At 42.0% G+C, this 14,292-nt stretch overlaps 1 protein-coding gene across 1 annotated transcript in view; it reads left to right on the top strand.

Annotated features, from left to right (window-relative positions):
* Nucleotides 1-210: 210 nt before the first annotated feature.
* Nucleotides 211-14,292, top strand: part of LOC119188157 (angiopoietin-4) — a 44,019-nt gene continuing 29,937 nt past the window's right edge. Inside the window, exons 1-5 of the mRNA XM_075888053.1 lie at nt 211-570; nt 5,607-5,809; nt 8,014-8,156; nt 10,392-10,497; nt 12,115-12,282. Coding sequence (XP_075744168.1) covers nt 5,659-5,809; nt 8,014-8,156; nt 10,392-10,497; nt 12,115-12,282 — 568 coding nt within the window. The 5' untranslated portion in view covers nt 211-570; nt 5,607-5,658. The remainder of the gene's footprint in view (nt 571-5,606; nt 5,810-8,013; nt 8,157-10,391; nt 10,498-12,114; nt 12,283-14,292) is intronic.

Raw genomic sequence — 14,292 nt, 5'->3', positions numbered from 1 at the left:
TTCGCTACCAGAGCAGCATTTACCTATCTGTTTGGCCTTCTTTCGCATCAGCATTTTCTTTTCTGACATTGCTTGTATGCCCTTAACGACCTCTCCTTTCCTCGTAACCGAGCGATCAGCCGGCTTTTCCTTGGTCGTGAGACGACTGTGCGCTGTTGCGACCACCAGGCGAAACACCTCGGGCATTCCCCTAAGCCGGCCGATGTCCGGCTACTCTGAGGAGGCACGTCAAGCGACCACTCGGCCGGCAAGAGGATGATACTCAGCGAACTTATTTGCCTGCCAGTCTCTCTCCCACTGGTTTTCGAAACGTGCAATCAGTGTGTCTCTTTGGGGTGGATGCCATGCTGCGCCGTTGCGGGCGGGTTTTCCAAGGCCGCATTCGCTGACCTCATCAGGGGAGCGTACAGTACAGGCGAGCTTCCTAAGGTCGTCAGTAGCTTTTGGCGGGAAAGCTCTTAACACGTGCCAGAGAGCGTGTGCTTCCGACCCAGTCCGCTGTGGCCTCGGAGTGTCAAAACTGCAGCCGGCTGTTTTACACAAAACTCAAGCCTCATCACGTTATTTCAGGTAAGCTATCTTGCAACTTGCGTTTGGTACCATAATGACGACAGCGTTGACAATAACAATCGCTATCGTAAACTAAATGTACGCTTTGTTTTAAATCTGTCTGATCTTCACTCCACTAATAAAATTCTGTCGAGCCTTAGTTTCCTAAATTAAGCACAAGATTTTCTGGGCCAGAGTACAAGACTGTTCCAGATTTCGACCACCTGGGGTTCAATAACGCGCCTCTAAATAGAAGCGCATGTGCTACAAACTTTTTAGTCTCTAGTGTGAAGTTGCCGGTGCAGCCATCGTTCGTTCACGCGACTTTTGTATAGGCATTCGAGCTCCATAACCACTATATTACCGCGGCGCGTGTAGTGATTTAAGAAAATGCGTTTTGCGTACGACAAAATGCGACAGCGTTTGGGGACTAATATAATTGTGAGTACGTCGCTTGTTCACGCTGTGAAGTCATCATACGGTTCATAAAAATATTATTATATTCCTCCAATACTATACATAAAACGGTTAACATCGGCTTAGTGTAACTAACGCAGTATGGTTTGCACTGATGCAGCTTTAGACTATTTCTTGCACACTTTTCAATTGTTAAATTAGCAACGTTGAAAACGACAGATAACTTTAGGGCCAAGTGTGTTCTGCTACGTTGAAGAGGAATGCAAAGAAAGTTCTTTGAATATAGGTGAAAATGCTTGAAGCCCACCTGCTCAGATTTAGGAGCACGGTAAAGAACCCCAGCTGATTGAAATTTCCGAAGCCCTTCACTAGGACACTACTGGGACAAAAAACTTAATAATATTATAAAGAAGAACCAATTCATTATGTAAAGATGCATGTGACGTGATAATTTTCATGCTGTCAAAGAAAAGACCACAGATAAAAAAGCAACACCACATGGCAGTGCTTCTTTGAAACAATCATGTGAACCATGCCTGGAGTGAAAAAAACTGTTCCCGCGGACCACGCTAGTTGTTCTCAATGAATTGAAAGAAAGTAACAAACACGAATTGATCAACAGAGCAAACGCACACATAAGTACAGGCGCATTAGTCACGTTAAATGACTCATGTAATTGCGGCTATATTAGGTCATGTGAAGGCAATTTCAATACTTCACTGATTGGCATGGTTAAAGAAGCGGCAAATAAATTGTAAGAGCGAAGAATTACTTCGCAATTTAGAACTTTCATGTGGCATCATCCTTGCAGAAACTCAGGTTAGACCAAAATGGGGCTTTGTGGTGGTCGAAAGAAAAGGGGAGAAGTAAAAAAAAATCTGATGGGCAAAAAAAAAAACGGCTGATTGCACATTTTAAATGCATTAATCCACTATAACTGCCCATGGTGTTCTCTGGCGTATAAGACGAGTCATGCAAGAACGCAGTGTGGATACATGTCAGGTAATTAGAAATATTTGCACAACCACCATCTTGTAGCAATCGTTACACCAAGCAGATAGCTAATGTTTCTGAACAGGTTTGACGTTCTTCTGTTATAGAGACTTGTGCATGGTAATGCAGCTGCCTAGTAGCGTCTGCAGGGGGGAGGGGGTGGTCAACGTTTTTGTGATGGTGTCGTCAGCATAGGTGTCAATCAGCACTGTAACCAGTGAACAATACTCAGGGCCCTTGCATATACCCACCCTACTCCCAATTTTAAAGACGACCGTTAAAGACGATGGTCTTTCTTGGGGACCTTCGACGCAAAAATTGTGATCTGTCTGTCTGTCTGTCTGTCTGCACATTTGTCTATTTGTCCACCCTTAATGCTACTGGTACTCTAAACGGTATCAGACGATATCCCAAACGGCCGACCCCATCTGCAGCGCCCACCAACTTTGCTCAAGTTTCACCGTTCATACTTGTTCGATTGTTAATTAAAAAGCAATTATTTCGCATATCTGAAGCACCATTACAACACGTATATATTCTTTATGCGCGTCTTTAATCTGTGAAACTTATATATAAGTTATATAAGTTATATTGTTTGAGTGTAGAGCGTAGGCTGAGGAGCGTACGCTTTATGAACATTGCATGCTTTCTATAACCGTGAGAACTTTCTCCCTTGACTGTGTATTGGCACGTTTAGTCTGCCCCACTTTAAAGAGGCGTGCTATGAAACTTTTGTTTGCGTACTTGGACAGCATTGGTCTGCTAGACAAGCTGTAGCTTGATACCACGAAAAAACTCTTAATGCACGTCCTCAATCAATGGTCAGAGATGGCCTTTTTCTTTCTTTTCTTTTTATTCTATCATCTTTCTTACAATTTGTCTTTTCCTCTCTCTCTCTTTTCTTATTTGTACTTCACTCAATCCCCTTCCCCACGCAAAGTAGAAAGTCAGCGAATTTTACATGCCGGCTAAATTATCTGCAATTCAATAAAGAGTTCTCTCTCTCTCTTTTTACTAGAAAAGGCTTACATAAGTAATTATAAGGACGTAAGCGTTCATCACGCTGTGCTGATTATACAACGCTTGCACGAAAAGGCAAGTGCTTCCAACGTTTCGCTAAGACGACACGGTGGTGGCACCTATCCATCGCCTTGCGTTCTACAGCATATAACCTCTGAAACGGGCGCGCACGCCCATCTAGAGCCACGCGTTTGGTTTTCGAAGATAACTCCCAGATAGCGCTCATGTCTCACGTGTGACGTGACTTGATGCGCTCATTCACCTCCGCTGCATGCTCAAGGCACTCTAACGCAGCGCCTCCAGAATACTATTATTCGCCTATTTTTTCGCGCAGAACATCAAACAAACGTTTTGTTCACTTTCTCCAGAGGCAAGACTATCGGCTTTCGACGACATTTGCAGTGTAATATGCAGATACGGGGCCTTTTCTTTTTTAAATTGACTCTGAATAACACCACCTTGTGCTGCCCTCCTCCCCAAATTTCGCCTTCCTCCTCCCCCCTCCAAAAAAACATCAATTCTTTGTACGCCCTTGATGTGAGCGCCAATTACGTAGGTGCACGTCAAAGAATCTCAGGTGGCCCAATTTGCGAATCTTTCCACTAAGGCGCCCCTAAATAATATATCGAGGCTTTAGGACTTGAAGACAGAGCAGCTATCTTTATAATGTTATTCATACGTGCTCAAGGTGTATAGGGCGGGATGATGTTGACATCAAGTAAACGGGAAGAAAGTCAGCGCTTATTGGCAGGGAGAGGCCTATATTACCTTCATCGGTGGAGTAGGACACTTAGCGGCTTGCACATGACGTACAGGCGGCCATTTCAAATGCAAAGGCTAAGCGTCCATTTACCGCATACATTTACAGCGAAAGCTGTTGTGAGGTCACAACTCGGGTCTCGCTCAGTGCCGTAGTTGTCTGCTGCCACAGCCAGTGTGCGTAACCACATCATGCGAAATTATAAAAAAAAAATCTTGCGTGAATAACACAGTGGGGTTTTAACCAGCGTTCGCTGGGTGCCAGGTCAATATTCTACCTCTGAGCTACGCCGGTTCTTGCGATTTGTTGGCAAATTTGTCTCAGCCAGGCTTGATGTCGGAAATGTAATCGCGTTGATACGACTTCTGAAGCGCTTTAAAACAGCAAAAGAACCAGCAGTCGTCGCACATTGAGAGTAGCGTAGCGAGTGGGTTGTGAAATGCCCCAACATATACAAAAACTTGTTTGGGAGATGATTTAGACTACAACCATTTTGACTCCTTATCCCAGTTACATACCCAACCAGACGGTATTCTGTCGAATGTTTACATTCAAAAGCTTGTTTTCGTTCAGCTTTCATCTGTGGTGCATACCCACTTCACACCTGATTCCTCATCGTTGTCAGCCACTGCTTGAACAATTGGCACAAAATTTCTCGCAGTAGTTTAGCGGATACCGCGCTTCTTAGAAGAATGACGAAAAATGAATGAGAAAAATGATGATACCAGAATTCTCCACACCATCTTTAAAAAATTGTCCATACTTCAAACATGTACTGACACTCTGGAAAGTTTCCTCATGTCATAAGCGATATCTGGAAATTTTATTCACTCGCATATGTTATCGTATTTCTCAATTAAACTTTTATTTGTTTAGAGCAAGTTTGACTCCCTCTCCGCACTGTGCCTTTTGGGGAGAAAAGGAAACTGTAAAACACGTTTTGGTCTCTTGTAGAAAGTTTTCATCATTAAGAAAAGTATCACTGGAAATTCCGTTACGAATCCTTGGATTAGCTTTGACAACGCCAAACTTACTATCTCTAGGTGCACATACCCTAGGCCACAGCAACGGAAAAGTGTGCGAAGCCGTGCAAGATTCCATTGTACAGTCGAAGAGATTTACTCAATAACCCCAATTCCAAGAGGTCCTCAGTTCAGCAACGTACACTGCTGCAAATTTTTTCTTGGTATCAGTTATTTATTGCTCCTTCAGTAGAAACTAATTCATCCAAAATTTTCATTAGGAATAATTTACAAAAAATCAATATTTCTCTTCATATTCTTTTGGCTAGTATTTAAAGATATATATTTCCTCTTCTTAAGCTATGCGATTCTTGGCCAATTCCCCACGGTAGGTTTGAGCCACAATTTTAAGATCTGCATCTACATCTACAATTCTGGCCTATTACCCCTAAAATTTTATTTATATAGCCGTAATGAGTATCAAGCAAGTGTGCTTGCAGCAGTTACCCAATGAATGTTTAGAAAAGGCTCTGAAAGGCCGCTCTTCTAACTTCAGATGTGACTGCGCTGCGCCTTCCGCACAGGCCTGGCGTTTTTGCGAACACACAACCTTACATCCCTGCTACGTTACAACAAAAAGGTGTTTGCAGTTCCTTTGCCATTAGTATTCCAGAGTATACTGAACTTCGAGCACTGCAGACCAACATGGTATAAAGGGTATGCAGCTTGCTTCGCTGGCAACATAGTGTGTTAGTGAAAAAGCAACGTCCCTTTATTTTTCGTAGACCTACGCTATGTTCTTGAACCTTGTTTAAATGCACCCATTAGCCCAACATAAATTCATTAATTGACACATGTTCTAACTTATGTACCAACTGCGTGTGATAAACTTCTATTCCTTGCAGGCTCTGAACAAAAATTCACTTGGTGTAGTCTGGGTCCTAAGTTTCAACAAGAATGAGCTGGAGCCTTTCTTGCTTTGCCATATTGGCCGCGTGCCTGGTTTCATGCACCACGCCTGTAACACATGCTGCTGCGGTGCCGTCTTCGATTGTACAAGCTGAAGAGAGGGTCAACGAGCTCGTGAAGATTCTCTCCGACATTAAAAGTAAGGACGTTGCATGCTTGAACTGGCAAAAAAAAAAAAAAACGTGCGAATATTGCTATGATATTTCTACATCCAACACGACACTGTTCTTTAAATAAACTTAGATACTCATCAGTAGTGATGACACACACGCAAACAGAAATGGAAGCGTTCAAAGGACTTCTCGACTACAGCGAGGAAATAATTTCCAACTGATGAATACAGCCACGGTGACACGAAGGGGAAAGCCGTTCAGTGTGAATTTTTTAGGATTCGCGTGAAGATCAATCTCGTAGTCAGCATCATTGCCATCCTTATCATCACCATCGCCATTTCAGAGTTTACGAGAACGGGAGAGTACGATTTTATTAGTTCAGTATAGACATTGATGTTGCCTTTCCCTATACCCGCCAACTCCCTGGTAGTGACCGGTTGTCTAACAGCCGGCACACTTTGTTGATGCTACTACTCTATTATGTTTTTAGGAATTATCAGCACTTTGTAACTGGTTGCCAGCTCTCAAACACCCACTCGACGCACAGTTCGCATGGTGATACGTTTGGTACCATCCTACGAGAGACGTGGTTTCAAGCACTCGGGCCTTTTCTAGTGGAATACCTGTGTCACGCAGAATACTGAGTCTCAGCAGAGCTTCAGATAAATGTTTACTACAAAGTTTTATTAGGTCATGTGCGTTTTTATCGAACGCGGCACTTTTCAAGACAGCGTAAAAGTGGGAACTTAAGGCCTTCGCCTTAACAGTTATTGCAGTCAGTGCTTGTAGTTCTAAAATCATTCTGATGAGCATCAGCACTTTCTTGTTTTTGGCCACTTGCCAATATCCCGGGCAACTTGTTGATGCCTTCCCTGTAATGTATAATATTTGCGAAATCAGTCACGTGGAATAAAAACATTCACTGGTAAAGAAAAGAGTTGACTATAGTGGCGTATGTGAAAGGAACACCTGTGGTATCCTCTTAGTTCACGCACTAACACACTAATTCGCACTTCATGCTGTCTTGCGCCACTGCTATTCGTAAACTTTAAAGTATTACATATACATCTATGTTTTATTCAAAAACATAGACAAAAACGCGAAGCTACAATGTGTTGGACGTAAGTAATTATATTAGCGTAAAAAACACAAAAGCTGGAAACAACAGCCTTCAAGGCTTCTTTCGCTCGTTGTCGCTTCAAGACAACTGATGATGGCCACATATGGAGGTAACTGGCGATGTTCCTAATTATACCGAAGATGTGTCACTTAAGCTGGCTGTCATTCTGCTCGTTTTTTGTTTTGTATATTATGGTGGCACGAATTCCACGCTTTCATTGTGAAAAACAGTATAGCCTCATGTAGCTTCTCAAATAGAAAGACTATCAAAATGGCGTCCTAATCGCAGTCTTTCAGTACTAAAGGACTCTTTGGCGGTGGTGTAAGCTCTAAACTTTGATATGCATGCCTAAACTGGAACTTTACATGCAGCCTGGCTGCTTGATTAAGATATATAAATTACTCCAGATTGATGCCTAGAGTTTCTGGAAAGAAAAACGGGAAGATTGCCGATGAAATAGGGCACCAGCATTTATATAAGGCATTGTAGAGATTATATAAGGCACTGTAGAGATATAAGGCATTGTAGAGGCAAATTGTAGAGATCCATCTACTGTGTGATGTCACCACACCCTAAAAAATGTACACGGTCAAAATTTTCAGAGCCTTCTACTACGACGTCTCTCATAATCATGTGCTGTTTTTGGGACATAAAACCCTAAATATTTTTGTTAAAGTGGAAGAGGAGATTGCCGCCGCTGTAGCCCTATTTGTAGGGAATGGGACAGGTTATACCAAAAGACAGAAGGTCGCAAGAACGGTCCCTGCCAGCGGGAATTTATTTTTTGGTACATGTTTCTGTCTTCTCATTTAGATTACGCTTACTAATAATATTATCCCGTATACTTTATTTGGCACACTTGTGTGCAATTTTTCTTAAATATTTTGTCTAACAAAGAAAGATGAGCCCTTATATTCCCTCGTCTTTCCATGCCTAATAAGTGTAAATCGGTGATCGGGAACCGCTACTTCAGAACAGCAAACATTTTTTTTCAGATATTAGCATTAAAAGGTTTCGGAAATGCTGTGTTATACAAAACCATTCACTTGAACAGTGATTGAGACCCCCACTGTCAAGTGTATTGTGAAAAGCTCTTTGACATGCTTGCAGAGAGCATAAGGCCACGCAACTGCGCAGACCAGCTCCATTCTGGTCAAACGACGAATGGTCTCTACAATGTCTTCCTTCGTGCGGACGACATCACTGGAAAGGTGGTCTACTGTGACATGGAAACAGACGGAGGAGGCTGGACGGTGTGTTCAACGTTTTATGTGTGATTAGGGTGGGAGCTTGTGTATTTCTGTGGCGTGCTTATATGTAACAAGTAATACTTATAACTTACGTTTGCCACTCTAGTTCTTGGTTCCACGTGACACTTTTCTTCTTTTTTGTATTTTGTAATTTTATTTCCGAAATTCAGTCAGATGTCTCCGTTTTCCTCTATCTCTGCATCGCTGGCATTTTTTCATAATGTTGAAGTCTACTGTGCGGCACGTCTGTTTACGCTTTAGCCGACTTCCTACAAGAATAAGTCATGCCTTGTTTAATGTGCCATTTATTACTTAAAAACACTGCATTCTAAGTTAGACCACAGCAAAGTGGTGCATGCGCATAAGAAAGCAACATCCACCATTTCTAATAAAAGGAACATGCAAGTGCATCGCCATTAGACTGGTATCACAGTTGACACGATGCAGTGGCTAAATGTGAAATATAAAGACGAGAGTGATCGCCTTCCGTCTATTCTTTCTACACTTTTTTTGCAGAATTCCATCTTTTTTCATCATTTGGTTGTTTCGAAAGCGTCACGCATCTATCTAGATTGCTAGTGTCGTATATCTGCTGAGCGAAGTTGGTTTAGCGCTCGATAAAAAACCCCAGGTGGTGAAAAATTTCAGAGCCCTCCCTGGCAGCGTCTCTCATAATTATACGCTGGTTTTAGAACGTTAAACCTCATATATAAAAAAACAAGTTTTCTTCGCGTAGGACTTTTATCACATCGCTCGTGTGCTTGTATCAACACACGTCAAAGCGAGTGTTACCTGTACAAAATATGATTTGCTTCTAGTTTTTTTTTGTTAATGCTTGCAAAGTGGGCATAGCAACAATTTCTATCGAACTTAATCAGTTTCTGCTGCAGTGGTCTTATAAATATTAGATACTTCAAGCAATGTGTCAAATAAAATACAATAATGGTGATAATATATGAAGTAGAAGAGTCGACATTGCCATGTACCTTTATTTTCTTAATACCGCTGTGTGCCTTGCCACATTGCGAGACAAGACTATGTGCTATGCGCTGGCGTGTTTTCTTACATAAAATGACGACTCTATGTTTCAGTGAAAAGAGAAAGAAACTGTGGCAAGGTACTTTTATCAGGCTACAGAAGAATTCAGATGAAATTGTCTTTGAAATAAAAATATATACCAAAGATGTTTCTTTTACTCCTTCATTAGTCAGGTTACTCCAGCGTTTTATAGTGTGCGAGATGGAAGGCGGCAACTCGCGTATATAACACAAACAATACACAAGTACTCTTGGCCTACCGGTGCCTCCCGTACAAAACAAAGCCGACCATGCACTCACGATACTGGCACTTTCACATAGTCTTGTTGTTGCAGCGTTTGCGCATGTGTTTGTTTACACTGTAGCGAAGCGTTCGAACAGTGGGTCGTCCTCTCCAGCGCCTTCTAATTGGTAGCCCTCTTCGCAAGAAGAAGAGCAGCTCGTGCAGAGAATCGGTTTCCGCATTGACTTTCGCTGTCGTGTATTATCGCCGTGTGTCCGCCAATAAACGTCTTAACAACACCAAAAATAGGGCACACAGATCATACTAGTCGCAGTATACTTGAAGTTTTGTTTGAGGTGAGATGTCGGGGTCAATGTGGGGCCGTGGCGGCTTCATTAGATGGGCCGTGAAGCGCAAGAGCCCCGGGTCTTTAGAATTAGGTGGAAGTCAAATAACATTTACCAAAATTTTCGGAGTCTTTCACTATTGCATCGTCACCTTGGCGATGCCCGACGAATGTTACTATTGGTTCATGCTTATTAGAAATGTTTTTCAGCTTCGTAGGTCCACAATGGCGAAGATTGTGTAAGCGACTTTTGCACATGTTAGCGATTTCCTAGTTACCTTGCCGGAGTGGTCTAGTGACTAAGGTACTCGGCTGCTGACCCGCAGGTCGCAGGTTCGCAATCTGGCTGTGGCGGCTGCATTTTCGATGGAGGAGGAAATGTTGTAGGCCCGTGTGCTCAGATTAAGGTGCACGTTAAAGAACCCCAGGTGGTCCAAATTTCCGCAGCCCTTCACTACGGCGTCTCTCATAATTATATGGTGGTTTTGGGACGTTAAACCCCACATATCAATCAACAATTTTCTAGTTAAGACTGACGAAGTGTGGTTCAGCCGTCATGACAAGTGCTTCATTATGCTCTATGGCCGTCAGTTTGGAACGAAATCATCAACTTTAGCTTTTCTAATAATCAGGTAATACAGCGGCGGGGACAGTTCGGAAACGGTGCCTTCTACTTTTACCGGAACTGGACGGAATACGCAGAGGGCTTTGGTGATCCTTCTAAGGAATACTGGATTGGTAAGTATGCATATCATTGGGCAGTGCACCGCTTTATTTCAGATGTCTGCACGAGGCTATTTTATAAAATCTTGCTCTAATACACAGGTAATAACGAAAGGGGGATTTTATAGTGCAAAAATATCAACGTGCAATCACACACATAGGAAATTGTCTGGTGACCAGTCGACGAGCCGGGGACTGCGAACCTGTACTTGAGAATATTTTCGGAGTATTTGAAATTATTATAGTGCAAAAAATGTGGCCCCAATTACATAGAGCAACCAAGGGGTAACCACTCTCTTAGCAAACGTGTTTGCGAGCACCTGAAATTGTACCCGAATTGCATGGAACCACAACTGATACATTTTGTTCACTTGCGCAAACAAGGAGAATACAGTACAACCACCAGAAATAATACATTAAAAAATATTCTGTTCCAAGCACGCACATCCACAGCAAACCTTCAGTCGTTCTTGCATGATGCACCATTGGTATTTCACAAGCTAAACAATAGCAAAACAGAGCTGGTCTCAATTACCACTTATTCACAAATTTTTTTTATATGCTAGAATGGAGAAAATATAAAAAAATAGACAAGGCATGTAATACTGAAAGAATTGAACAGAAAATATATTCTTTCGTTGACATTTGATTACGTCCAACGCTGTGTGCTATAACCTATCTTAACCAGTTTCTTCAACTACTACAAAATTGTTTAGTTTCCTTACAACGTGCTCTGTTGTTCTAATTATCATAATGTCAAATAACTTACTACAATGAGTACGTATTTCATATCAAAAGTGTGGAGGACATGACATATGCAGATGTAATACGCAGTGATGTTGGAACTGCGGCTATAACCAAAGAAGAGTTAGCCACTGTTTGATCTGATTACTGGTGCTAAATGGTTTAAAACAATGTTGTGAAGTGTTCAAAGAATACAACAACTTCAAGAATCATGTGACTAAACTACTTTTGAAGCGTGCTAATGTATACAAACTAGGCCTCGTGGAATACATTAGGCTAAGGCGGCTATTTTAATTGTGAGCCAATGATAACTGCAGTTAAAACTTGCCATTAATTCCACGAGTGTTTTAAATATTTTTGACAAGTTTAAATAAATCTTTTGGCAACATTCATGAAGAAGTATTTGGTAAACGGGAGTATTTGAGCGAGTTGGTCAGTGCACTTTCTCTGTCATTTACCTTCGGCAGCTTTCTTGTTTTGCGTGCTGTCTATTTTTCTTGAGCATATATAAAGTAAAATCAAGTTTCGTACGCTTGGACTCCTATATTTCTTATACTTATGCTTTGCCAAACAATACTTTTGTATACGTACGTACATTATTTTTGATTCTGAAAAATCTAGCGTAGATTTTAGTATTAGAGATCAGAAAATGCTTCAATCAGAATTGCGTTTTCTTGTTCTTGTAAAAACTGGCGAAAGTTGTGCTCCAGACGACGTAGCTGACTTTAGTCTGGTACAAATATACACCAATGTTCAAGTATTGAACCATGCACCACCAAGCCTCAGGTAATTTGAACATCTCTGAATAAATTTTGTTGCACACTGGGCTTTTATCTTTCAGACACTTGTTGACATTTTGCACGCTTTCTCATGTATCACGGTCAACAGGTAACAAAGCGTTACATGCCCTGACCGAGGAGGGCGAAGGCATGGAACTGAGAATCCTGCTCAGGAACGACACAGGCGACAGCATTGCCATTGAATACGACAGTTTTCAGGTCGCCTCGGAGGAGGAACACTTCAAGCTGCAGTTGGGAGACCTCCTCGGTCCTGCTGGTAGGTATAAAGCCATTAGCAGTATTTGGAAAATATCCTTAGCCCGAGTTGAAAGAACACATCGGGGAACTTCAAATTTGTCACAAGTGCTGCAATAAATAAAGCATGCTATAATTGGTTCGACATTAATGAGTTCACGAACAAAAGTTGTGAACACCCCATCAACAAACACATGCATAAGCATTTATTATGGGCATATAAACCTCGTATACTTTGTGAAGTATCGCGTAGACCGTATACGCATCACGAGAAAATTTTGATACTCCATATATTAAGCCTTAATGAGTAGCAGGTATTCAAAGAGCACTCATGCTCAACCAAGCGTCACAGAAAAAAAAAGATGCCTAAGGCAAACAAGGCAAAAACTGAGCTGGCCATACAGGTTACCGTGCTAAAGGATATATTGAACAAGTATCATGGTGAACAATGGAGCGATAACCAAAAAAGAATTATTGGCCCCTACACTCAAACCATTGTTCTAGCTGCAAGCGGAAAGTACTGGAATAAACAAACAAGCACATGATTAGCTAACTTTGCTAATGCCACCACACTTGCGCTTCAAGCATAACAAGAAACTCCAAGCTGCGCGAAAGGCACAGCACAATTGCAGTGAAAGCTAAATAGCGGCCTTTCAGAGGCTCTTCAAAACACTCATTGGGTAGCTGCTGCAAGCACACTTGCTTGATACCCACTACGGCAGTAATAAGAAAGGTCTTGGGGTAGTATGCCGGCATTTGATATATGCTATTTTTCGTCATTTTTTAGAAGAGTGGTATTCATGTAACACTTGCAAGGAATTTTGTCCCACTATTTAATGCACTGGCTGACGGCTATGAGAAATTAGGCCTGAAGTGGGTATGCGCCACAGTTCTCAGAAGGACAAAAACAAGCTTTTGTAATGGGTTGGAGCATAGGATGACCCACTTGTTACGCTGTTCGCATTGTGCGACGACTGGTTGTTCTTTTACACTTTCACAACGCTTTGTAAGTTGTATAACGCGATTGCTTTCGCGACATCAAGCCCGCCTAAGGAAAGTTTGCCAACAATTTCCACGCACCGGTATAGCTTAGGGGTGGAATACTGGGCTGGCATCCAGCTGACCCGGGCTCAAAGTACAGTGTTTCTTTGGTTCTAATTTTTTTCTTATTTCATGCGACAGTGCTTACGGACACAGGCGGTGGCGGCGGCGGACAACTACGGCAATGCGCGGGACCCTAGTTGTGATCTCATATAAGCTATCTCTGCAGAGATGGCAGATAACGGCATGGTAATGATTAGTGTATTTTAGTTAAGCCGTTATATTTTGCTGTAGCCAGTATGGTCCTGCAGTAAAGCGGAAAATGAAGAGTATTGTTGTCTATCTCACTCTCATAGCCCCTTTTGTAACGTGAGTTTTTTGTTGTTTCTTTGCACTATTTAGCCGCAGTTGTTTTTTCGTAGTAACAGTGCATCGTAGGCTTAGGCACCTGGCTTCGGGGTTATATTACTCTTTTTTTTTCAAACCAAACGTCATTATAAAAAGCAGAAATGGTGCATATTGTTGCCAGTGTACTGTAGCAGCCACAACTACTATTTTGTTAATGGGCTCAAGTTATTACCTATGAATTTAAATTCCCTAGTAGTCTTGTTAATAATAAAATGAGACATACGTAGGTAAGTACCATGACATGCTCTCTCTCCTAATGTTTAGGTGAGTATTTGTCGAATCGGAGCTGTAATTTGTACTAGTAAACTAAATCTCGTAAAATAAATTGTAGTGCCTACTACAGTATACTGGCAACAGTATGGACTAGGTTTGCTTTGCGTTACAACAGGTCTCTCTTTTGTAATGTAGCTATATTTGGCATGTCCTGCGTATTTAACTAGTGCAATATCGTCCCCCATTGCTCCTCCGAGGTGTTATAGAGGCTAAGATACTCGGCTGCTGACCCGCTGGTTGCGAAATCTAATCCAGGCAGTGGCGGCTGCATTTCCGATGGCGGCGAAAATGCTGTGGGCTAGTGTGCTCA

The sequence above is a fragment of the Rhipicephalus microplus genome, chromosome 3, assembly GCF_043290135.1.
Source record: "Rhipicephalus microplus isolate Deutch F79 chromosome 3, USDA_Rmic, whole genome shotgun sequence".
NCBI lineage: Eukaryota > Metazoa > Arthropoda > Arachnida > Ixodida > Ixodidae > Rhipicephalus > Rhipicephalus microplus.
Note: the sequence above shows the minus strand (reverse complement) of the source record. Positions and strands in the feature narration are given on the sequence as shown.